General features: G+C 41.7%; 1 protein-coding gene across 6 annotated transcripts in view; it reads right to left on the minus strand.

Moving 5' to 3' along the window:
• Positions 1 to 25855, minus strand: part of REPS1 (RALBP1 associated Eps domain containing 1) — a 104995-nt gene that overhangs the window by 11458 nt on the left and 67682 nt on the right. For 2 of the 6 annotated variants that reach the window (XR_016441478.1, XM_090040400.1), the window contains exons 9-12: positions 17621 to 17760; positions 7869 to 7949; positions 4765 to 4852; positions 1959 to 2060 (exon numbers count right to left, since the gene is read on the minus strand). Coding sequence is in view for 5 of the 6 variants with exons in the window: in XM_090040400.1 (XP_089896526.1) it covers positions 1959 to 2060; positions 4765 to 4852; positions 7869 to 7949; positions 17621 to 17760 (411 nt within the window). In the remaining variant the exon portion in view is untranslated. The remainder of the gene's footprint in view (positions 1 to 1958; positions 2061 to 4764; positions 4853 to 7868; positions 7950 to 17620; positions 17761 to 25855) is intronic. The other 4 variants (XM_090040415.1, XM_090040407.1, XM_090040432.1 and 1 more) reach the window with 2 other exon arrangements.

Here is a 25855-nt window from a genome sequence, read left to right on the forward strand (position 1 = left end):
GACTTCCCACCTCTGCACTCCAACCACTCCACCCCCAGTACTTTGCCTTCTTCAGTGTTTCTCTGGGTGACTGCCAGCATCCGGATGACGGGGCATGCCACATGTTCAGTTTATGGCACCATACATACCAGCCACAAATATATTGCACATTTTTTGTGGAATATTGTTGCAACTGGTTTGCCATTTTATGGTTCTATAAACACAATATAGATATGGCATGTTTATCTGGCACGATTAACACATTGATTGAGACTGAAATATAATGTGTACTAGAGGCCCTAAAGAGGTCATAGCACAAACAATAAGCTTGAAGTAATGCTGATTTCAAACATGGAGGCAAGAGGATATCAGGAACTGTACCGGAATCCCTTAGCTTTAAAAGGAATATTGCTGGAAGCTTCTCTCTTAAAAAAACTCAGACTTACATTTTGGGGATGGTTCTTTTCAAGGCTTTAAATTAATTTCTGAAATATTGAAATACTACAGGTCAGCTTTGCAGAATGACTGATACCCCTGCACAGCCTATGCAAGTCACAGGCAGAAGCAGCAAAAAATTTCAGCTGCATGGACATTGTTTCAAAACCAGTGAGCAGCGTTCCTTCTGACCAGTCAAGCAGTAGATAATAATCCAAAAGAGGAAGAAAAATAAAGCAAACATTTTCCAAGCTGAACAATCTACAAGATGCTATGTGCTTTCCCTCCTCCATGTCTCATAGCTACCCAATGCGGGTGAAGCTGATAGAATAAGGGACTATTACAGACAAAACTGAAATGGTACAGCTCCTGGAGGTAAGTCCTTCACTAAGTGAAGTCAAGAGGAAATCCATTGGTGGCACAATCTAGTTCTGTATGATGATCAGTGGGTGAAATGTATAGGACTTATCCTTCTGCCTACTACTGTTGTTTTTAGATGTTAAAAGAAAGGATCTACACTGGGAAAAGGGACACGGAAAGGATTAGAGAAAAGGGACCAGAGAAGAAATGAAATGACCATGAAAGAAAACAATACCACTGAAATTGAGTTCAAAAGTAAGGAAAAGGCTACTGCCAGCAAGATCCTTGGCTGCCTTACATTACCGTTCAATTCTACCAATAAAAGCAGTATGGGGGTACTCCAACAGTTCTGTCTCCATACTCATGGTATGGAATTTAAGGGGACAAATTAATCAGATATGGATTTTTATTGAAGGGAAGTTCACAATATGATGAAAGAAGTGGATTTAAATCAATTTCAGGAGTAAAAGCTAGAGACTAGATACTCAAACTGATGCCTTATTTGTGACTTGTATGTATAATTACTTACCACAAAAAGACTAATCAAATCCAAATAATGCAGTATATTTTAAAAGCAAAAAACACAAAAAGCCAAACACATTAGGCAAATAACTGACAATACAATTGTACCTAGTAACAACCCGATTATAAGGAACTATAGTATATTGCCTTAGGTGATTTTTCAAGGAACTGTAACAGTAACAATTAACATCAAAATTCTGTATACACCAGTTGTCTAATAAATTATTTCCTTTGAAAAACTAACGGTTTTGTGACAGAAAAGAATCAAATGCTATTTAAAGTCAATCCTGCCTTGGATAAAGAATGCTGCAGCCTGCTTGCATTTCTGGGATTAATCTTGGTAGCCAAAAATGGCCTGCTGCTAAATGAAGGCAGTGAACAATTAAAAAAATATATATATTTTTTTAGCAGATGGAGGAGTCAGATCCTCAAGTGACAAAATGCCACAGCTTGAATTAAGCCAGTGGCAGCATGCCACTCTTCCCCTGGAATATAGCTCCTGAGATTTTCCTAAAATAAGGATAGTTGCTAATTCAAGATAATCTGACACTGACTTTAAGAATTTGGAAAACCAACACTGAAAAGCTATTTTCCATTCTGTACAACAATTCAAGTTGTCATTTGTAAACTTAAAAAACATCAAAAAATGTTTGGACACTTACCAACTGTATTTCCAGGTACAAATTTTACAGACGAACTTATTTTATTTTCTTCGGAGAGGTCGGCTGGTTTCACAAGTAGTGGACTAGTAGGATTAGCATGATCTAGATGGAAAAATATAGTTGCATAATTAACAGGAATCAGGGTTTTCTGCTTCCAACAGAAAAGAGAGAAAAACACGGATTTCCCCCTTCACCGGAGGAAACCACAGATTTCTCATTTTAGCAGAGTAACCTGTGGATTTCCCGGTTCTGCAAAGAGCTCTCTGTAGGCTGGCAGAGTTCAAGCCTGCAAGGGGCTGGGAGGGAGCAGGAGGGCAGTCAAGCAGGGGGCACCATGTGCATGTATATGCACATGGCTGCTAGGCAGCCTGGAGAGCAGCTCCCACAGGTGGCGGGGCGAGGGGAAGAGAATTGAGGCTCCCATAGGAAAGGAGGGAGTTGGTCAGGGCTGGGGCTGCTGCCCAGCCAGGGGATGCATGGGGCCCAGGGCTGCAATGCATGGCCACAGGGCCCTGGTGGGGTGGGATGGGGCCATGGGTAGCTCGCTGGAGGGTAGGGGGGAAGGGGACCAGATCCCTGCTGATACACGCACTCCCGGGGGTGGCAGAGGGACCTCTGTGCTCAATGTTGTATATGGGGTGGAGGTGGGCTGCCCGCTAGAAGGGGCACATCAGGGCCACACAGGAAAGCTACTTGCCGCTGCAAGCTCTGCGCTGCCCTAGTGACACATGCCCTGCGTGTGGGGCAGCAGTGTGGGGTTATGCCCCTGACATCAAGCCATTGATTACTACTCTGAGCCCAATGCTCCAGTCAGTTTTCTATCCATGTAAGAAGTCCATTCATCCAGCCCGTATTTTCTTAGCTTGCCTGTGGGAACACTGTGGGAGACCATATCAAAACCCTTGGTAAAAATCAAGGTACACCACATTCACTGGTCTCCCTGTATCCAGAGCCAGTTATCTCATCAGAGAAGGCAATCAGGTTGGTCAGGCATGACTTGCCTTTGGTGAAGCCATGCTGACTGTTCCTAATCACTTTTTTCCTCTTCCAAGGGCTTAAAAATTGATTCCTTGAGGATCTGCTCCATGATTTTTCCAGGGACTGAAGTGAGGCTGACTGGTCTGTAGTTCCCTGGATCCTCCTTTTTCCTTTTCTTAAATATGGGCACTAAGTTTGCCCTTTCCAATTATCTGGGACCTCTCCTGATCACCACGAGTTTTCAGAGATGATGGCCAATGGCTCTGCAATCACATCAGGCAATTTTCTCAGCACCCTTGGGTGCATTCCATGTGGCCCCATGGACCTTTACATGTCCAGCTTTTCTAAGTAGTCTCTAACATGTTCTTTCAGCACTGAAGGCTGATCAGCTCCTCCCCAAACTGTGTTGCGCAGTGAAGTATCTGGGAGCTGACCTTGCCTCTGAAGACTAAGGTGAAGTGCTTCAGAACTGCAGTGCATCAGCTGCAGACAGTGTACAATCCCCATTCTGGAATGCTTCAAAACTGTCACGAGCATGCAGTGGCATGCTCTCCAGCCAGAGGGTACAAAATGGGGCCCCTCGGTTCTGAGGCTTCGCTTTCCACCCTCCTCCTTGGGGGAGGGAGGAAGAAGGGAGAGCAGATGAACAGCTTTAAAAATACTTCCAAATAGTTGCTCTTTGTTCATAGTTATTTTCAAAAGCTTTGGCCATTCCTGGAGAACTTCAGAAGGCTCACCCAAACACATCTGAAATGTTTCAAGTGTTACGTTTGTCCAAGGCCCTAAAAAATCCTTTTTGGATTCCAGTCAGCTACACGTGGGACATGCCCTTGGCTCCTGCTGCTATCCAAAAATCTCCATAAAATCTGCATGCTATGGTAGGATCAACTGAGCGATCCACACAATCACATGGTAGGAGGTCTGATTGTGAGATCCAGCATCAGATCCTAACTGAACTTTATTGCGAGTGTAGAGGGATCACCAGGATTACGACCCCAGGGTTCTCTTGTACCATTTCCCCACTGTGCAGATGGGTGACTCGTCAACTGACAGGACTCCCAGCTGCTGCAGCCTGTGGGATGGTGCCAGGGTTGGGAGTCCCCTCAGTTGTGGTACTTCCAGGTGTCACGGTACATGATCCACTTCAGTGGATAGGAGGCCCATCAGGTGACTGGGTTCCCAGTGGCAGGGGGTACAGCTATGCTACACATGCAAATTAAAGCTGGTTATTATACTATAAAGCTATAGTTATTATGTTATTACACATTTTCCATCAATAACTTTATACCTGGTTGGACCTTATAAGACGTGACAGTTAATTTCCGCATGTAGCCAGTCTAAATGAATTGTGCAATTAACTTTGTAATTGCATGATACATGTAATGTGTAGAGGGAACCTAACTGATTAAATGTCTCCCCCACTAGGTTTTGCTAATGAAAAAAGTCATTGGATGTTACTAGAGATATCTTTCAAACTATCCCAAGCACCTCCAGAATGCAACAAGTGAATCTGGAAAAAGTTCTCCCCCCTCTAACCGAGCCTCCATGAAGACCTTTCCAAACTATTCCAAGCACCCTTGTCCCCAGGACGAAGATGTCTTCTGAACAAAAAGTTATTTCTCTATCTCAACGTGCATCTGAATGCTGCTCTAACACAAAGTTCTCTACCACCTGGAATAGCTTATGATGGCTGGAATACCAGATACTTTTGTCTAATTTCAAGAAAAAGAGACTCACAATTTTTACAGAGAAACATCTCTGAAATAGTATTGTTAGCTTTATAGAAGTGTAATAGCTGCTTTCATAATCAGACTAGAAACTAACTTACCACTTCCAGTTCTTTTAAGTTCCATTTCCTGCATATGGATTTTGCTTGGAGTCATCCGTATGGGAACTGGGTGAACAATAGCAGTATCCTGAAGAGGGGAAGGAAGAAGTAATTTTAATTTTTTTTTTTGTGATTCTCCAAAGGTTTAACTGCCTACAACATATTTTGCTAGGCCTATATTCATATGTAAACTTTTCACCAGTGTCCCCAAGAACTCACATTCTATGATGGCGGACAACAGTCAACCAGTCTCAGAATAACATGTCCATTACAAGTATATTTAGCTACATGCAGTAAAATATTATTATGCACAGAAGTCCACTGCTTGCAAAATACTGTTTCTAGCTACTAAATTCCTTCAAATATAGTTATATACCCAACTTCCTTTTTTAAATTTCTGTAAAAATAAACACTGCTGTTGCCCAAAGCACATGATATATTCATGAATGGTAAGGGTGGTTCATAAACACATTAAAATGTAGCCCACATTGCATTTTTCCTTAAGATCAGAAACATTTCATGGAAGTGTCAACGTGCTCTAGATTTCTGAAGTTTTAAAGATTTAAAATAGCATCACTTTAGAAATGTAATGAGCTTTCTCCACCAGAAAGTCTACTCCACAGAGTAAGCTTATGCTTTGGAGGTTTTACAACATATACTTCAAGTTACTGTTGTCAGATATGAAGTCTGAAAAAGTACTGGCACCCGATTGTGTCACAGTTGTATCTATGGCCTTATAGAAAACTATCAGATCCTCTGCTCATCTTCTTCCTCACCCCTTCAAAAACAAAATCTGCACCATATAAGTAGTGTTCACAACGTCACTACTGAGAGCAATGGCAAATAGATACGCATGTGGAGGGCAGATTATCATTTTAATTTTTTAAATTGCTCTTGGAAACTGTTTAACATGATTTAAACTGTTTAATTAGTCCACTTTTATAAGCCCAGGTACATTTATATCAGTATTTTCTAAAACTTCCCAAATTACTTGATACTGTATATGGTAAATGTAGTCAGGTACAACAGTGTTAGAACAACTCTCCTGTCCCATCAAAGGTTTTTAGGCATTAACACTTTAAACTTATTTTAGACTTTCTGATCGTTAGGTAAAAGACTTTCAAAAAATGATCCTCCAATATATATACATTTCATGGCCATAAATTAAGAGCTATAAATCAATGTGCTTTCATGAGATGCAATTAGCTGCATATAATATGTTGCATTAATATATTTCAATTGAAGAATAAGTACATAAATAGAAAAGGGATGTGTGCTTACCCTGAAGAGTACAGACAGTTTAACTTGGCTTTTTTCAATGCATTTGATAGATATCTGTAGACCACTGCCTACTCCCACTCCACACCCTTTTGAGTAAAATGAGTTATGTAGTACCTGGTACAAAAGACCCAATTCTATCTGGGATCTAGAGGTACTGCTGTAATACAAATATCAATCAAATGTTGTTTACTCTGAATACAGGGTGCCTGTACACGAGCGCAGAGGCTGCTCCGACGTGCTGTAATTACAAAGCATCAGAGCAAATTCAATTAATGGTCTGCCGAAGTGTAGTAATTACTGCACTCCAGCAGCCTCCTGCAATCTTATGTATCAGCATCCCTGTGCTTCAAAATGGTGGTGGGGGCACTTGAATTAAAGCTCGTTCAATAAGCTTTTATTCAAGCGCCTCCGCTGCCATTTTGAAGCAGGGGTACTTTGATGCATCAGACACTGTGATGCTTTAATTACAGCAGCTCTCAGAACTGCTCCAAATTAAAGCGTCACTCCCTCCTACCCCCAGAGCACATATAAAATTGCCCAAAGAGACCTCAGAAGGCTGCAGTTTTTTCAGTTAGTTATTTAATATATAAGATTCTTTGAAATTAAATACGTTTAACAAAGTAAAATGTATAATTCTGTATGTATACATCTTACTGATTAAGATGAGTTATGAAGTGCCACATCTTATATTTTATACTAAGATGTATTATAGCTAGCTTATGTAATAAAGACAACCCCTGCTTAATGCTGTTTCGCTTAGCATTATTTTGCCCTAACACTCGTTTTACATCGATACCCGATTCCACTTAGTGCTCAGTGAGTTTTGTTTCAACGCTCACAGGCATTCTCATGGGAAAAATTGGTTACACTTAACACTATTACAGTTTACGCTTTGTTTTTTGGGAACCAATTAATTGTGCTAAGCAGGGGCTGCCTGTAGATCAAAGGTTCCCATTTTGTGGTACATGTACCACCAGTGGTATGCAGACAACCTGTCAGTGGTACACGTTAACAGATTCATTATAAAGAATTTATATGACAAAAATTTGCTGGTGGTACTTAAGGTTGTATTGTTTTAAAATTAGTGGGGCATAATCTGTCAGAGTTTGGGAACCAGTGCTATAGATGAATTTAGAACATTTTAATTTGCTACAAATTAAATCTATAAAAGAAATGGCAACACATTTTTAAAGTATTTAAAGCTGCTTCAACAGCTTTTGCAGGCTCTAAGTAAAGCAAACCTGGCAAAGTGTTTAACTACATAATTGCTATTCACAGCACTTCTTTACAGTCTGATGCTATTGCTAGTATAGCTGTACTTCAGAAGTACTCAAAAATACTATTTCTAGAGTAACGTGATGGCAAATCTCATAAATGTGAACTACCATGTCAATTTTGAACTGTAACACGAACGTAAAGTTTGATAAAGTAGTTCATATGAACTGGGAAGATCAGTTTTACAATTGTGTGTGCATAAAACCTGCAATAGATTTGAATAGATATAAGCTAAGGGTCCCATGCTTTATATAATGCAGATACTCAAACAGTTGTAAATGAAGTGTAATAATCATGTTGCAAAATGCTCCTTTACAGAAGCACTGCATCATGTCACAATGGAGAAAAACATCCACTGTACTCAGATATTAAAAATTAAAGGAAATAAGAAATTCATCTTCTTAACACAAGCAGACAAAATTAATAAGCCTGCCACCATTTCCAACAAAGCAGTCCATAGAATCATGCATAATAGCTAAAAACAATGTATGGAAAAATAAGTGTTAATAAAATTAATTTCAAACAAGCAAGCTAAGTGATTGACTTACAGGATCAGCTGGTGCAATGTTAGAATCAAATTGGGTCAGAGTTTGTGAGCTTGAAGAGCGTTCACTAAATGTCTCCCACTGCTGAACAGACAGAGGAGAGACAAGTCAGCATGATGAGAAAGATGGAGTAAAAGATCACTAGAGAAGATTAAGCATAGTTGTTAAGAGGTTGCACTGGGGTTTGTATCATAGAGTTTGCTTGGGAAAAAAACAAAACAAATAAAGGAATATTTCACAATTTCAAGCTTGACAGATATGCAACCAAGATTATTAACCTTTTCAGAAGTTCTGATCATGTGTGCATGTGCTATACTGTAAAAATGGAGGTATGCACACTATTCAGAAACTTTATTTGAGAAATCTATGAGAATCGGAGAATGGTTAAAACATTAAATGGTGTAAAAAGGCAAGTGGTGCCATATCTTGGCATTGTCCATAATATGTATCGATGCATGTGTTTATCATGCTTTATACAAGTGGCAAAAACAAGTGCTTATTTACAACATTTAGTAAACATGATTCTCCTGCAAAGACGGATGTAACATGTAACATTAAGCACAAAGTACTCTGATTAAGCCCAGCCAGTTCACCTTGCCAGTGCAACCTCTGAGAAATGATTCTCTTATGCATAAGAGCATTTTAACAAGTCTTGAAAAATTATCATTTAAACAATGCAAAGAATTATTGAGTTCAAATGTATCTGATTGTTTCACTCAACGGCAAGTCAATGTCTCTGATTAGCTGTACAAGATACAAGCCATACTACATACAATACATAATTGCCAAAGAGTCCTCATGCTTGAAAAACAAGCTACAGCCACACCTGAAGCAATTAAGAATCAAAGTATATAAAGTTATGATTTCTGAAGACTAGCAGACTCTTCAAAGAGGCATGTTGAATGTGTTTTGCCTCTTGCAATTAGTAGAATGGTGAGTAAATATTAGTCAGACTTCATTTTAAAACACTAGTTCAGAAAAATTTGGGAATGAAGGATTTTAGTGCTGAAAGGACCTGCCACAGGGAAACAGTGTTAGTATCAATCATAAAATCAAACATGCTATAAAAAAACAAACAAACCACTATTAATATTTCCAAAAAGGAAAATAATATGTAAGGAGTTAAACCAAACTGTCCTCATACATTCTTTTTATGCTGAGCTATTTTCTAAAGGTTCTTATACACAAGGAGCTTGTCGGGAAACAGCTACTCCAAGGGCAGCTCCACATGCACTCATTCCAGAACGAGTGTTTTGTTTTCATTTAACCTACTTTGGAAGTGGTTAAGCTAACAAGGCCAAGGTGCCCTGACTCTGGCAGAGGAGTTCCAGAACAGTTCCCAGTCAGATAAATCCTTATACTCCAAATTTTAGATGAAAATATTCAGCTGATGTTTTACAAGAAATTAAAATTCAAAAGCAGCTGCGATATAGCTAAATCATAGCTGCTTTTTCTTACAGTGTATATCTAAAATACTCATAAGAACTCTTTCTATATACTTGTGCAACAAACCCTAATGTGACAGATTATGTATAGTTCTACTTCCTCGAGGTGTACTACAAAAATGTGTCTTTCTGGGCCTCATGTTCCTAGTGAGATACAAGCAGAAATCCACAAGCTCAGTTTATTTTCATCACCAGTAGGAAGAACACAAATGCTCCCTGCCCCACATTGGAACAATGCTCGAAGTCAACATAACTTGTGGTTTGATGCTTATTTCTTTGACAGTACCATCACTATAGGACTATATATAAATATACAATAGTTGCTGGATTGTATATCTCATAAATCTCCTTTAAGAGCTTTGTTCCACTTAAAACAATTTTTAAAGCCAAAGATCTAGAAATACAGGCATGGAAGAATGTTGACACTATAACAGACTCAATAAGAACTCTGTCGTTTACTTGAAGAGAACTGTGAGCATACCATTTTATGAATTTTTCTAGATGGTGTGCCCTTAAAACTTTAAGTTTGCTCTACGATCTGTACTCATTACTGTTAAGAAATGTTACTTCTTGTAAGAAACCTGAGCTCACAATTACCAACCAGCTTGGAAAGGAACTCTCATGTGCTCCTACATAATGTTCAATAAGGGGGTGGCAGGCTACATAGGGTGCCTGCCTTTAAGGGAAGAAGCAGCTGTCTGCAGGTGGGGCCAGACCTGAATATGGGGTCATCTGACCCAGGAGGAGGACTGGATTTAAGACAGATACAAATCCAGGCCCTGAGCAAAACTGGCAGTAAGATCTTGGAGCCTGCTGAAAGAAGATCACCACTTCAGCAGGAAGGCTGCAGGTCCAGAAGGTCAGCATGGAGGGTAACACCAACGAAAGTCAACACTAGAAGTTTGAGAAGGAACTACAGGCAGTAGTCGACTTACAACGTTTTGAGTTACAACACTTACAAACTGACATTTCAATTTTATGACATCAGTTTCGACTTTACAACACCTGGTCCGATGCAATGCCATGCCATGCCAGCAAACAAGTTCACTGCATCGCTCATCTCCCTGGAGAACATCTCTCCAAACTTCCTTGGACACTTTCTTTAAGAAAGCAGACAAGACTTCAGAAAAACCTGCAGCCAAGACTCCTGAGAAGACTCCAGCCAAGAACCCTTCAAAATGACCAATCAAGAGCCTTTCAAAAAGTCCAGCAAAGTCACCTCAAAGAAGTTCTTCCAAATCAATGACTGCTATTTACAATACAAATACATTAATGTAGCTCTATTACTCATCTATAATTGATCAAGTACAAAATTCTGGGCTATTTTTTGAGAAAATAGGGTATTGGGCCTTGGTTCAGGAACCAATCCCCCATTTATAACATTGTTTCTTATGAGAAAACTGGTTCTGAGTTGCAACATTTTGATTTAAGACATGGTGTTCAGGAACCAATTGTGTTCCAAGTCCGAGGACTGCCTGTTTAGGGATGGAGGAGTATCCTGGGGACCCAAGGAGAGGTCTGAAGCCAGAGAGAAGGGTTGAAAGTATAGAAACTATCGCGGGGTCCAGGTCAGCCCAGAGAGAGGGGCCAAGTGTGTGGGACCTGATAAGGGGTCCAGGGCCCAGAGAAGGAATGAAGATGAATTTCAAATGACCTATGGAATTTCAACTGGATCGTGCAGGGCCAGGGCCCAACAAAAGCCCCAGAAGGGACACTGCAGAGACTGCCAGAGCCTGGAGATCTCAACTGGCCCGAGGCAGGACCAGGGCCTTGGAATGGATAGGCCAAAGGTCCATGTGTGGCTACAGCCTGAGAGGAAGGGGATCAAGGAGACTGCAGTCCAGTATGACAGTGGTGGTGCCATCTGAGTTGGGGAAGGTCTGAAGAAGAAAGTGAGAACAGGAGCCCTGAAAGCTGAGAATGGGCCCAGGAGGGACGACAGGAGCTTGAGGCTGAGTGTGTGCCCAGCAGGAAGAAGAGGATCTCTGGGACTGAGTGGGGCCCAGCAGAGAGCCTAGAGCAAGCATGGGACCAGGAGGCCCAGCAAGAGGCCAGGAAAAGTGTGGGACCAGAAGGGTCTAGGGAGAAACTAAAGGGCTCTGGTAGTCCAGAGAGGGACCAGGTGAGAAACTGGGAGGCCTGACAGCCCAGGAGGGGTTGAATAAGAAATGAGCGGTCTGAGGGCCGAAGGGTTGGATGACAGACCGAGTGGCCTGGCAACCCAGAGAGGGGTTGAGTGGGAGACCAAGGGGACTGAGGCTCAGAGAGGGGTTGTGTGTGTAATGAGAGAATATCAATGAGAATCTGCAAAGCTTGGGCATGGTGTAGGGGCAAAACAGAGCCACACTATTAGCCTTGGACCACAGACAGTTGGTGGTCATTCGATTACGACCAAGGTAGTCTCCCATATTTTAATGGCAATTAACACTGAGACGTGGCAGATAAGGAGGGCAGACTGCCTACAAAGCCAGGTAAAAAGTAAATTTTTTTGGTCTCCAGATCACCCCTGGAGATGGTACCCTGTGACAAAGGGGTCTCAAAAAGGTCTTTCAATTGGTCCACCCAAGATTAGTTCATGAGAGCCAAAAAAAGCAGGTAAATGAACTTAGTTGGAACTCTATAAAACATACTCCAGAACTGTTCATAAGTCCATTTTGCAATATCTGCAAAGCTTGCTTTTTCTACTTGAAATTTCTCCTATAAATAGTGTTTAAGGCCAGGGAAGCTCTAAAAGTCACCTTAAAAAAAATTAAAATATCAGGAACTAAGCTGTTACAGAAAAGGCTTTAAATTTTGAATGGAATGAAGTTCCTAGTTGGGACAGTAAAACAGAATCCATACCTTTGGCCAGAGCCTGTGGCATGAGGTAACTGAGGATACATATGTAGAGGACTGAGGAAACAACTGTACCATTTTGAAGGAAAAGGGACATACTATTCTTCAGCATGCACCAACTGATCTGCTTGCTGTAACTGTATCGTCTGTCCAAAACTATCTTGCATTAAGTGAAATTAAACGACAGTAATTTATGCAAATGAAATGCAAGTCATAAATTATTGTGGTTTAGCTTCCATTCACCATGGTAGAAAGCATACAGAAAATCAGTTAACAGCAAATTCAGCTGAGCCATGGAAAGCATCCCCACCTTTTGCAATGGTATAAACAGTTTCATTTACACCCTTAGCTGAGAATCATATTTCTTTGTGCCAGTACAGCAATTCAGCTCAAACTTTTGTATCTCCTAAATTCGGTCAAAACTTAAGTTCCTAGACTGAATGGTAGATGTAAGCATCCTTTCCCGAGTGGACAAATAAAGCATTCTGTCTATAATCTTTTCATGCCACAGTATAAGATTGCTACTGTCTTGTTTATATGAGAGGAATAAATTAACAAGTTTTCACTAAGAGAAAGTCTGACCCAATAACCAATCATAAGGCTTTACCTGCAACTGGCAGTCTGTGACTACACTCCTTTTCTGCTAGATAATGAAAACAAAGGAATGATCTGTGGAACAGAGCAAACTTATCTGTTGCTGTGGTCCAGAAATAGTGACATACTACCTTTCTACCACCTAGTACCTTTCAGAACTGCCTAAGCGCTCAGAAAAGATTTCACATTTTTCAAAACATCAAGCTGTAGGGCAAGCATCTCAGAAGCAAAAGGTTGACTCAAGAAGTCTATGGGCCAACGAGAGGCAAAGCGCTGCTCGACCTGGTACTGGCTACAGGGGACGACCTAATCGGCGACCTAGTGATCGATGGGAAGCTGGGTGACAGCGACCACGAGCTGATCACCTTCACCATCCGCCGTAAAGCTGGCAAGTCAGTCAGCAACACAGAAGTCCTTGACTTCAGAAAAGCTGACTTTGACAAGCTCAAGAGGCTTGTCAGTCAGGCCCTTAGGGACCATGACCCCAGGGAGATGGGAGTTCAAGAAGAGTGGTTGCTTCTCAAGGAAGCGATCCTCAATGCACAAGCTAAATCTATTCCAACACGGAGGAAAGGCAGCAAGAAGGCACAGCAGCCCTCCTGGCTCTCCAGGGACCTAGCGGACCTCCTGCGGCTAAAAAGGAAAGCCTACAAAGGATGGAGGACGGGATTCACCTCCAAGGAGGATTATTCTGCGCTGGTCCAGTCCTGCAGGGAGCAAACCAGGAAAGCCAAGGCTGCAACTGAACTCCAACTAGCTTCAAGCATCAAGGACAACAAAAAGTCCTTTTTCAGATATGTGGGGAGCCGGAGGAAAAGCAAGGGCAACGTTGGACCCCTGCTAAACCAGATGGGGCAACTGACAACTGACACCCAGGAAAAAGCCAACCTATTAAATAGGTACTTTGCGTCAGTCTTTCATCAGTCCCATGGGACGCCCATGCCTGCTATGGGACAGGGAGATCTGGGTGAGGGGGATCCCCTACCCTCCATCAATGCTGACCTCGTGAAGGAACACCTTGAGAAGCTGGATACCTTCAAGTCAGCCGGCCCATAATCTGCACCCCAGGGTACTCAAGGAGCTGGTAGGCATCATAGCCCAGCCCCTGGCACAGATCTTTGAAAACTCCTGGCGCTCTGGTGTAGTGCCTGAAGACAGGAAGAAGGCCAATGTGGTGCTGATCTTCAAGAAAGGGAGGAGAGTGGATCCGGCTAACTACAGGCCCATTAGCCTGACTTCTATCCTGGGGAAGATCTTAGAAAAGTTTATTAAGGAGGCCATCCTTGAGGGACTGGCCCAGGCTAACATCCTAAGAGATAGCCAGCACGGGTTTGTTGCGGGTAGGTCTTTTTGACCAATCTCATTTCCTTCTATGACCAGGTGACCTATCACCTGGACAAGGGAGAAGAGATTGATGTCATATAGCTTGACTTCAAAAAAGCTTTTGATCTGGTATCCCATGATCACGTCTTGGCCAAACTGCCCAGTTGTGGCCTTGGCTCCACCACGATCCACTGGCTGGGAAATTGGCTTCGTGGTCGGACCCAGAGGGTTGTGATTGATGGCAGTCACTCATCGTGGTGCCCTGTGACCAGCGGGGTCCCTCAAGGCTCTGTCCTTGGACCCATACTGTTCAACATCTTCATTAATGATGTGGACACTGGAGTCAGGAGTGGACTGGCCAAGTTCGCCGATGACACCAAACTTTGGGGTAAAGCATCCACGCCAGAAGACAGGCGGGTGATCCAGGCTGACCTGGACAAGCTCAGCAAATGGGCAGACGAGAACCTCATGGTGTTTAACACCAAAAAATGCAAGGTTCTCCACCTCGGGAGGAAAAACCTGCAGCTTCCTTATAGGCTCGGCAGTGCTACGTTGGATAGCAGTACAGAAGAAAGAGACTTGGGGGTCATCATTGACCACAAGATGAACATGAGCCTGCAATGCGATGCTGCGGCTAGTAAGTGACCAAAACACTGGCTTTCATCCATAGATGCTTCTCGAGCAAATCCCAGGACGTCATTCTCCCCTTGTACTCGGCCTCGGTGAGGCCGCAGCTGGAGATCTGCGTCCAGTTTTGGGCTCCACAATTCAAAAAGGATGTGGAGAAGCTTGAGAGAGCCCAGAGGAGAGCCACGCGCATGATCAGAGGTCAGGAAAACAGATCTTACGATGACAGGCTGAGAGCCATGGGACTCTTTAGCCTGGAAAAGCATAGGCTCAGGGGTGATCTGATGGCCACCTATAAGTTTATCAGGGGTGACCACCAGGATCTGGGGGAACGTTTGTTCACAAGAGCGCCCCAAGGGATGACGAGGTCAAACGGTCACAAACTCCTGCAAGACCGTTTCAGGCTGGACATAAGGAAGAATTTCTTTACTGTCCGAGCCCCCAAGGTCTGGAACAGTCTGCCAGCGGAGGTGGTTCAAGCTCCTACACTGAACACCTTCAAAAGTAAATTGGATGCTTATCTTGCTGGGATCCTATGACCCCAGCTGACTTCCTGCCCTTTGGGCAGGGGGCTGGACTCGATCTCCCGAGGTCCCTTCTAGCCCTAATGTCTATGAAATCTATGAAGGAGGGGGGACAGACTGTATATGACTCCCTCTCACTCCCCAGACTTGAATAAAGACTAATAGACAATTCTATACCCTAGGCCAGTAGTCTCCAAGGGGTGCGCAAGACGATCCACTGGAGTGCAGGAAGACAATATTAGAACTTCTATTTCTATAAATATACATATACTGAGGGTGCACGCTCAAAATTTTTTTACTGATAAGGGTGCGCAATCAAAAAAGTTTAGAGACCATTGCCCTAGGCAAATGGAGACTGTAGCTGCTTGCAGGTATTAACCCCTCCCCCCGAAAACCAAACTTTACTGGAAGTAGCGACATGTTATTTTGACTTGGCTCTGCAGTGTCTGTATAGTCTGGGTGCTTTGGCAGGGCTTTTTGGCACTTACCTCAAGCTGATTCAATCAACTATTAGATAAAAGTGCCAAAAGCCCCACTATAGTGCCCGATCTATATAGATGTCAGGCAAGCCAGGTCCAACTAATGCACTGCCTCTGCTGGTCATGTACTGGCTTCGATGCAGGGATGTGTGGATTTTAAAGTGCTGTTTTTTTGTTTTAAATGTCTGCAGGATTACCATGCATGGGGTCCTCTCTCTCCCACACAAACAGTGTTGTGTGGAAATCTCATTACTCTATCCTGCGTGCAGGGGCAATGCATAGAGGGTACACAGGGGTGCACGTGCACCCCCTATCCAGCCACGCTCCCTGTTTAGCCAGTGGGCAGGGGGGCAGGCAGGAGCACCAGTGCCCCCCCCTGCAAATGCTGGCTGGGGAGTGGGGCCACCAGCAGAAGTGGCCATGCCACTTCCAGAAGTGGTTGCAGGAGTTCCGGTGTGGCCGCTTTTATGGTGAGTGAAATTGGCCACATAATTGGCTGTCAGGAACCCTCTCCCCTCCCCAGGCCAGTGGGATCAGCAACTGAGGGGGGAGGGTGGGCATCCAATGGGATCAGATGTCGGTCACTGACTGGTATCGGGGGGGAGGGTTGACATGCCCCCCCTTACTCAAGAGGCACCAGACACCAATGCTTGCATGAATGCAGACTGTGCAACTATTAATTAAGACTGCTTTAACATCATACTACTTTGTACTTATGAGGCTAAACTTCTGCAGGGCTGCATTTCTTTTATGCTATCACACTTTGTAAACATTTTCAATTTTAGCATTTCCTATATGTTAGGATTGTCCAACTTCTGAGCAACCAGGGGCCACATGCTGCACAGCTCTTCTCCTTTCCTCCCTCACAGGCTGGGGAAGGGGGAGAGGCCAGGCTGTGTGGGCTGTGCTGCCCTACCCTCAGGGAGAGGTCAGGAAGCAGAAACTGGATGAGGGAGAGACAGCATGGCAGCAAAACAGTGGAAGGAGCAGAGGCCGGACAAGAGCCTGCAAGCCTCAAGTTAATCTCTTCCAGTCACATGTGAACCACTGGTGGCACAGCCCTGATACAGGCCAAAAAAACTTTACAGGCTAACAGTAGTTTAAAGCTTTAAGCTGTCTTCTATCTTATTGTAGTTCCATGCAATAATGAGTATTTTCAATATTTTTCTGTGCCAAATGAAGAAAAATTACATCCGATATCCTGCTTACATCTTGGTAGAATCTATAAGCACCAGCCATGGTCCATAGCCCTGAGTGTTTAGTACTGTACAGACAGCACATTTTCCCCTGATTCACTGAACTTATATGTTACACGGAAACTATTTACAGTAGCCTTTAGAATATTTAGCATCATTTAAAATGTTTTCCATTTTAGCTCAAATCATTTTAACTGTTTTATATCATCACGTGTCCTATGCTGATTGCCAGATCTATGAAAGTAGGTCAACCAGGGATGCTTAAAACTCATCTAGACAAAAGACTCTTGCTTAAGGGCTTTTAAATGCAAGAACACAGCTGTGATAAGAAATTCCTACCTTTGGTAGGTTTCAATATTAGACGCATTTTATATGGCTTAAGTGGAGATTTTTTTCTGTTTAACTGGATGATAAAACAGAGTGTAAGTGATGTACAATATAAGCAAAATTAACAAAGATTAGTCAGTAATTAGCTCTGATTTCAAAAGGTAATCTGTATATAACCACCATTATTCTTCAGCGGTAACATATATTTCCACTCTATTTCTACTGAACTGTGGTTTATTAAAAATATTATAAATCTTGCGTAATATATATAAAATTCAGGAGAAAGAGTAATGAATTTACTTTGCAGTTTTCATTCTTTACATTTGGAAATATGGATACACACAGTTCAGTTACTGGACTTTGGCAGTTAAATACTTCTAAAATAAAAAGGAAGCTTTTGCTAACCTCACTGCTCTGATTCAGTTCTGGCCAGGTCTGGTTTAGGGATGGCATTGATGGAGACTTGCTTGGAGGTGCTTCTGCTGGAGAGCTGGAGTAACCTACCTCACCAGCTTGATCCCCAACTTCTGAAACGACAGGAACCACTATAAACCAAAATAATGTATTTCATTAATCTTGCTGTTTGACAAACTGCTGATGTCTCATGGAATATTTAGTTATCCTTCATTCTGTAGGTGACTTGTCCAAGTAAACAAGAAATAGTGGCCAAGAGAAAATTCTGAAGAGTTTTTCACTCTGGAATCCCAGGCTTTAACTATTAAATAACACTGTCTCAGAATCCTCTTGAAAAACTAGGCCTTGAATCAGATTATTTTGCCTCTGCCTTCTGTTTAATATCACAAAAAATAAAAATACACATTATTTTAATACAAACGCTATCAATATTAATAATATTAATTAATTTTTTTCAGATGCATTGATTAAGCATCAGCTGCTGTCTGTAACTTATTTGATCTTAAGTGTTAGGGTTTCTCTTAATATTACATTGTTAAGTACACAGCAACATCAGAGTAAGTTTAAAGGTAAAAATGGTTTCCTGATGATACTGTATTTACTTGTACATCATACACACCTTTCTCTCCCAGATTAGCCTTCCATGAATGTTTTTAGCAAGGAAATTGATTTCCATGCCAGAAGGGAGAGAGGAGGGCTCCAGAATGGCCGCTAGGGGCCCCATGAAGGGTGACCTGAGAGTCCACTCACCAGTATCATCCACTCTAGCTATAACTAGAGTGTTTCACCCTCTTACAGGCACTGCTAAATTTGCAACAACTTTTGGAAGAGTGACACTGAACTGGGAACAACTGACCATGGTGCACTCATGCTGAGCTGGCTAGCATTCTAGAAGAAACTTTTCTTCTTCATTCTGCCTTCCCAAAACAAGGCATGTGTCTTACTTGGGGGCTGTATGGTATGTGAGTAAATATGGCATAAAAAAGCAAGCATCACTTGGTAAAGGAAATTATAATTCTTATGTGGATTTCATTTCTCATAAGGTAGGTAAAGGCTACATTTCTTAACTTGTATCAGCATTCACAGAAAACAAACCTAGCTTGCAGTATTAACAGAAACATTCTTATCAGAATGGGTTTAATGCAACAGATATTGTAAATTTTGAAATTAAAAAGGTACTACACAAATTATAATCTGAAAATAAAGCTACTGGAATATAAATGGTTAATGATAAGTCTTTGAAACACAAGACTGTTCCCTGGTTCAGCAACAATACAGAGGGTAAGATTTCATACAGATGACTCTTTGTATACAGGTCTACATAAGTTTTTGTTATAACGATGCCAGTCATGTGTGTAAAGAGGTGTGATCCCTAAGCAATATACTGTGTCAGCAGGAACATTTAGTATAAAAATGTTATATTATCAAAATAATTTTACCAGCCTATCTTCTTTTACTTCACCAGTGCTGCTGTTTCTACACAAGAACTCTACTGGTGGAAATATACTAGCAGTCCCACAGGTGGTACATGTATTTATTGTTACTGTATTTTCTTACGTACCAGATGCCACCAACTAAAACATGAAACTTGTTTTTGGAAGGCAAAATCTGGAGGAAAAAAAAACACTGTTTCAGAGTTGAATGGTGAGGGCTCACTGACTGTGTGACAGAACAAGTCCTCCTGAAAACACCCAGTCTGGGTGAGGCAGCAGGATCTTCCTGGTATGGCAGAACAGCAACAAGGCTAGGCCCCAGCCCCTTGCAAGGGCAGTGACAAGATTTGCTTCTTTTCTCCAACTGCAGTCCACAGTGCTGTGTCATTCAGCCCTCAGAGCTCCTCACAGGTCTAGAAATTTGGTAGTGCAAGAGCACTGGTACCACTTCCCCAGTGCCAAAATTTCTGGACCCATGAAGAGCCCCAGACCCCACACCCTAGATCAAGTGCTGGATCCCAGTGCACAGAACTGGGCAAAGGTGGTGTTCGGGCCAGGGCTGACCAGTAGCTAACACTGAACCAGTCACCTGCTCTTTGCAACCACAGGAAGAAGTGGCAGCCATCTTGGCAGCACCACATCACAGCATCTGCTTGCCTTATTCCATCCTGCTTCTACCCCAAAGAGAAGTCAGCTTCCCCACTTAAGATATGCATACCAATTCTGGAGGGCTGATTCTGAGGAAAAACTGCAAGTAGTCTACAAGCAAATAGGGTAATTTTGCTGGCATGGCTATGTTTATTAGGACTCTGATAAAAGTTTCACCCCAGAGTCCTTTAGCAGACAATCTGTTCTATTTAGAAAATGGATCCAAGTTATACTGGCAAAAAAGGTTTTTTTCACCATGAGCTAAGTCACCATTAGGGGAACTGCTGGTACTAAATACTTCTACTAGTTAACTCTTATACTGGAAAAATGTTCCTAATGGAATCATGGCATGAGTTTTAGAGCCTAGTTATCAGCAGAGATCCAGGTTTTCCATTTCCCACAGAAAAAGAGAAAACCATGGATTCCCCCCCCTTTTTTTTTAAATCAGAGAAAATGTGGATTTTTCCTTTTAACAGAGAAACCCGCCAATTTCCTGCTTTTGCAAACAGCAGTGCAGGCTGGCTGAGCTCCAGCCTGCAAAAGCTGTTTGCAAACAAGGTGGGAAATCCCAGCCATGCCCAGAGGGGGAGGGTGGGGCCTGAGACTCACTCAGCCACAGCTCTACTCCACTCAGCTCAGCCTGACTCTTCTGCTGGAGCCTGTGAGGTAAATGGGGTTTGCAGGGGGCTGGGGACCCCTCTGGCAGGGCTGGGAGGTCACAGGTCACGGCTGGGGGCACCGGCAGGGCTAGGAGGAGCCAGGAGCTGGCCTCGCCCCTGCCTGAGCAGGCAGAGCAGTGGGGGAGTGGGCTCCAAGCTACTTCTGCTGCAGCTGCCTGCTGTTGGGGGCAAGGTTCTGCAGACTTGGGGCCCTGGCAGCTGCGGGTCCCCTCCAGCAGGCCTAGGGGGCAGGAGCTGCAGGTAGGGGCAAGAGGCACAAGAAGGGCAGGGTTGCTTCAGGGGGCTTTTAATTTTAATAACGGATTTGGGGGGTTTGTCAGAGAATTTGCGATTTTCATCAGAAAATTTGTGATTTTTTAAATCAGAGAAAACCAAGGTCCTTGGTTATTAGCCAAGTGTTTTCTGTTCCATGGGCAAATGCATGGATCACTGATAAAGAGAATACTTTCACATTCACTGCACAGCACTACCAATCACCATGGTGTTCTGGTCCGTGCCTGGGGCTCCTACCTGTTATAAAAGACAGCCATTTGTTAAGTCTGAACACTGTATATGAATAGATGACATTAGTTATGTTTTCCTGGCTATCCCTTGACTATCTGAATAAAGATGACCTCGGATAAGTCTCTAACAAACATGCAGCTAACTGAACTATACATGTTGTTTGAATCATAGAGATTTGTATCATGGACATAAACACAGTCCTCAATACCATTAAATTCCTTCACATTGAGATTAGGATGCACCTTTCATTTTTAGGTCAAAAGACTCATAAAGAAACCCAACAAAAACTACTGACTATTGAGAATACAAATGTATATGCTGCTTTCCTTCTGTTGTTAACATACCTAAATCCAAAAGGACAGCATGATACCTACATCATAAATTTGAAAAGCCTAGATTTTAGAAGGCTTAAACTAGAGAATTTTACATAATTCTGCCTTTTGTCTCTAGTTTAGAGATACCCTTTACTGTTAAGAACTGGTTTTGTGTTTCCCATTTTAAGACATACTAATAATGTGGATCTGCATGGATAAGGCTATTAAGGAGAAAACTTAAGATTCCGGTAGTGCAATAATTAGTATATATTTTGTCTTAAAATAATTATTACTATTTTTACAATGATATCCACATTTACAAATCTTTGAAAAATGAAATTAGTATTTTTCCAATAAATTTACATCTAGGAAAATATGATCTCCATCACAGTTAGAAATTTTTAATACTGACAAGTCAAAAGATGATCATATTTTAATATTAAGCCATTATAATTTTACCTATAATCTGTTCAGCTAACTGAAATGATTGATACTGACTTTTAGACTGAAGATGGCACTTAAAACATTTTAAAAGTGCATATTCACAGTAGGTAAACTTGAGGAAAATGCCCGAAGAGCAGCAAATGTTTATTTCAGTTAGCCATAAAATATTGTTAATTTGCTCTGATTTATTGCACTTGGCTTTGTAAAATAGGTAGAAATTAAAGATAAATCCCTCCAGAAATGTTATATTGATGAAAATGTTTCATATCTTCACATCTATGGGCCATAAACAAAAACTGCTACTTCCAAAGGGAGTCTGGAAAGGAACAGATTTAGTTTCCTTTTCTTATAAGAAAATGGCGTTATTGCAGTAATTTGACGCAAAGGTGATTTTCTGAGGAAGATATTAACATTTTTATTCATCTAATAGGAACTGAAATCTAAACTGGTTCACATTTCAATGCCAAGCCATAAAATTTCAAAACAAGGCAACTGCCACTACCACAATGAACTGCAGGGATAAAAAAATAGCCCATCTTGCAACATATTGTGTTCACACATCTACCCTGTGACCTAGTCTTCATATTTTTAGCCACATCTTCCTTTCTTCACATTTTTACTGTTTGTTCTTATCATCACCACCACCTTTGAAGGTCATCAGAACAGAGATTATCTTATTAACTTGTATAACCTCTAACACAATGTGGTCCTGCGACCTCACTGGAGCTACTGCAAGGAAAACAGTTACGCACCCTGAGTTACTCATGTGGAGAGAAAATATTAAATCGATAAGAAAAGAAGGTACTGTAGGATTGTTATAGAGCTCTGAGGCCACAATCTGTGTAAATTTAAATGTACCCAAGGAATTTTACTGTGTATTTTTACAATATAAAATTAGAAAAGACAGCTTTTACTTTTCATTTTATTTCCTTGCTCTTACATATTTCTAATTCCTTGTTCTTAGTGGTATACCAAAGACAAAAGTAATCTATGCTCTAGGGCAGGGGTGTCAAACTCAAGCACCATGGACTGGGTGAGTGAATGGTCCAGGGCCAGTCCACACAGGCTGGATTCAGTGTGCATTCTGGCCCAGGCCAGGGGTTGTGAGCAGTGTGTTCCAGATTAGCCCCCCAGGCAACATGTATGGACAATTCAGCATGCACTGCATGCTGTGTGGGTCAACTCTGAGACCCACAGGCAGCACTGTTGGTCGAACAACAGGGTCCCTTGGGCTGGATCTCTGACACCTCTGTTCTCTGGACTGTTATCTAGATATTGAGTATTTAGAAAATACTCAACATGACCAGGCAAAGATTAAATTCAAGCATGGAAAGCATCAGATTAAACTGAATTTTTAATGTACTTCATGATCCAACACAGATATGATTATGCAGTGTGTTTCAGGAAGAAATTTAGTCAATGGCTTGTAACCAACACGTAAATGTAGAGCATTCCAAGCACAGAGACTAGCAGCATGAGAAATTAAGATGAAAGGTATTAAGGAAAAACAGATATCACAAGGATATCATAATTTAAAGCCTTGAAACAAAAGATGAAAAGCTTAAATTAATATCAAAGAGGGAAAGAAACAGATGTTATTCAAGCAGCTGACTATTTTAAATAGCTTTTAGGGTCTGTTATTTATTCTTCATATTATGTGGTATCTAGGAGCCTCTGTCAAAATTAAGGTTCCACTGAGCTGGTCTTGCACAGAGTATATTAATGTCTCCAGCCCAAGAGTGTATTCTTTGAGAGGCATTTCATTTTGCACAAATGTAAGTATACTTAGCAAGCTACACTCAACTATCATACCTTTTTACATTCTAAGTAGGCTGCTAAAAACAAAACTTTGCTGAAATGTGACTTCCATGAAAACTCTATTCATTACTCTAGTGGAAAAATTATATACATTAATGTGACCTACCATATAAACGAAAATGGCTCATCTCAAATTAATATAAATGAGGCTTAAATACACCTATATTAGAAACTTGGACTTTTGTTGCCATCTCAATTTACTTCATTTTGTTTCATCAGTAACATATTCTGAGCCCATCCCCCTTTTTTTTAAAAGAGACTTTATTCCACAAAGGCTAAAAGAAATACTTTCACCATGCTAATGTGACTCCCTATGCTAGCATCTAGCATGAGGACTTCACAAGCACGTCTAAGCCCAGCTGACTAGATCCAGAACTGACTGCTTGAAACAGCAGTCTCTCACAATTTGTCACAAGAGTTTCCGCTCTTTACAACAGCCACCAGTACTATGTACAGAACCACACTAACTGTATAAAACTCTACCATTAACTAATTTACATGGAATGTAGCCTTTAAATATTGAACATAGTTAATTAAGTGCAGCTTCTTTTCAATGTTTATTTTTTTAACCTGGAAGCAGCTTTTCTCCAGTTTGGGATTCCACTTGACACTTCATGAAAACAACTAATAGTGACATTTTAGATTAGTGAACTTACATGTTTCGGGTTAACCTGCAGACTGCTGCAAAAATGTTTCGATTAGGGGCATGACTTTTTTACTTAAATAGTTATGCCAGTTGAAAAATTAATGTACATTTTTATACTAATAGCGATTATTCCCTTTCCAGTATGGGAACACCTGTACCACTAGAAAGTATTTTTAACCAAACAGTGAACACTAGCAGAGTTTTAAAGAGACTTGTATCATCTAATTCATTCTAACAAAGAATTTTGACAAATTTTAACTCATAAGAGAAAATACTGAAAAATGGTGATTCAGAATACATAACATTTTGCTAGGTTGTGCCCAAAGTAATGTGCATAGCTATAGTAAAGGAAAATAATTTGTGGTTTGCTGGTGTGCAAATAAAAAGCAACCCCTTCATATTTTGGGCCAAGCTACAACTAAGAAAATGGTTTAATAAAGACAAATTTTTAGTCTCAGAAATTATTTTAAGAATAGGTAAAATATCTGTCATTTAGGCTTATAGTCTCTATCATAAAAATTACAGAACCAGCATAAAGCAGCTACTTGATATGCTCTAGTAGATGTGCACAAGACAAGAAACTGACTTTCTATGAAGCTATAATAAAACTAAGTGTGGAATTCTGTTTCGCTGTTTCCATCTAAATGGCAGTTTTCTAGTTGTAAAAGTCGAGTTTTGGCACCTGTGGAAAGATCATGATTCTATCACTTTTGTAGTGTGGATGTGTAAACATGCATGTGTAGACTGAACATGCATGATGAACTACATTGGTCAGGAAGGTATGCAGTGATGTATACACACGTCCCAGAAAAAGCATGGGGGTGGGGGGGGAAGGCTTCTATGTTTTAGCCTTAAGAATTGAGTAGCTAGGACACTTTCCCTGTAAGCCAGGAATCCAGGGCATCTGTACACATGCTACATGGTGGGGTTGAGGGGGAGCACTTTAGTTAGACTGGCACTCAGAGAGCTGCTCTAATTGAAGCACCCACAGCATCATGTGTATTCAGTGTCTTATGCTTGAAAATGGCAGCGGGGGTGCTTTAAAGTTTGTTTGATGCGCTTTAGTTGAAGTGCTCCTGTTGCCATTTTGAAGCACAGGGACACTGAATACATGGGATAGGAGGCTGCTGGAGAGTGTTAATTAGCACCCTCCAGCAGGCTTAATTAATTTCAATTAACTGAGCCTGCTCCGTGGTGTGCTAATTAGCACCTGGTGGAGTAGACGGCTGACATGTTTATAGGTGCCCCCAGGTTCTAAGCCCACCTTACTAAAAGGGGCTTGCAGTTAGCTCTCTCTTTCCAGCACAGTGCTCTAACTACCAAGCTACAAGATGGGTATTATTCAGTCCCCTCTCCAGACCTCTTGACCTGGAGCTACTGCTGCTTGCACTTAATAGTCACAAGACAAAATACTTCCCAGCCCCATTTCTCTCTCTCCACTACCTAGGGAGCCAACTTTAAAAGGAGTGCAGAAAGTCAGAGATGCAAATTCAAATCCCTTCTGGGTGAGTGGGTCCTTGAATCTGAATCTCTAGTTCCTTGGGGAAGTGCCCCAACTACTCAACTGCTGGGCTAAAATGGGGCATGGTTTCCCTTCTCCACAACTGTCTCCCCCACCCAGCTAGTGCATAGGCTGAGCATGCACTATAGGCTAAGTGCACAAGGTTACACATTCACAGTCCAAGGGAAACAGAACTACAATGTGGGCATAAGTACCAAAAATGCCACTTACAAGGATT

The sequence above is a fragment of the Crocodylus siamensis genome, chromosome 1, assembly GCF_052110815.1.
Source record: "Crocodylus siamensis isolate JL-2025a chromosome 1, ASM5211081v1, whole genome shotgun sequence".
NCBI classification, from domain to species: Eukaryota; Metazoa; Chordata; order Crocodylia; family Crocodylidae; genus Crocodylus; species Crocodylus siamensis.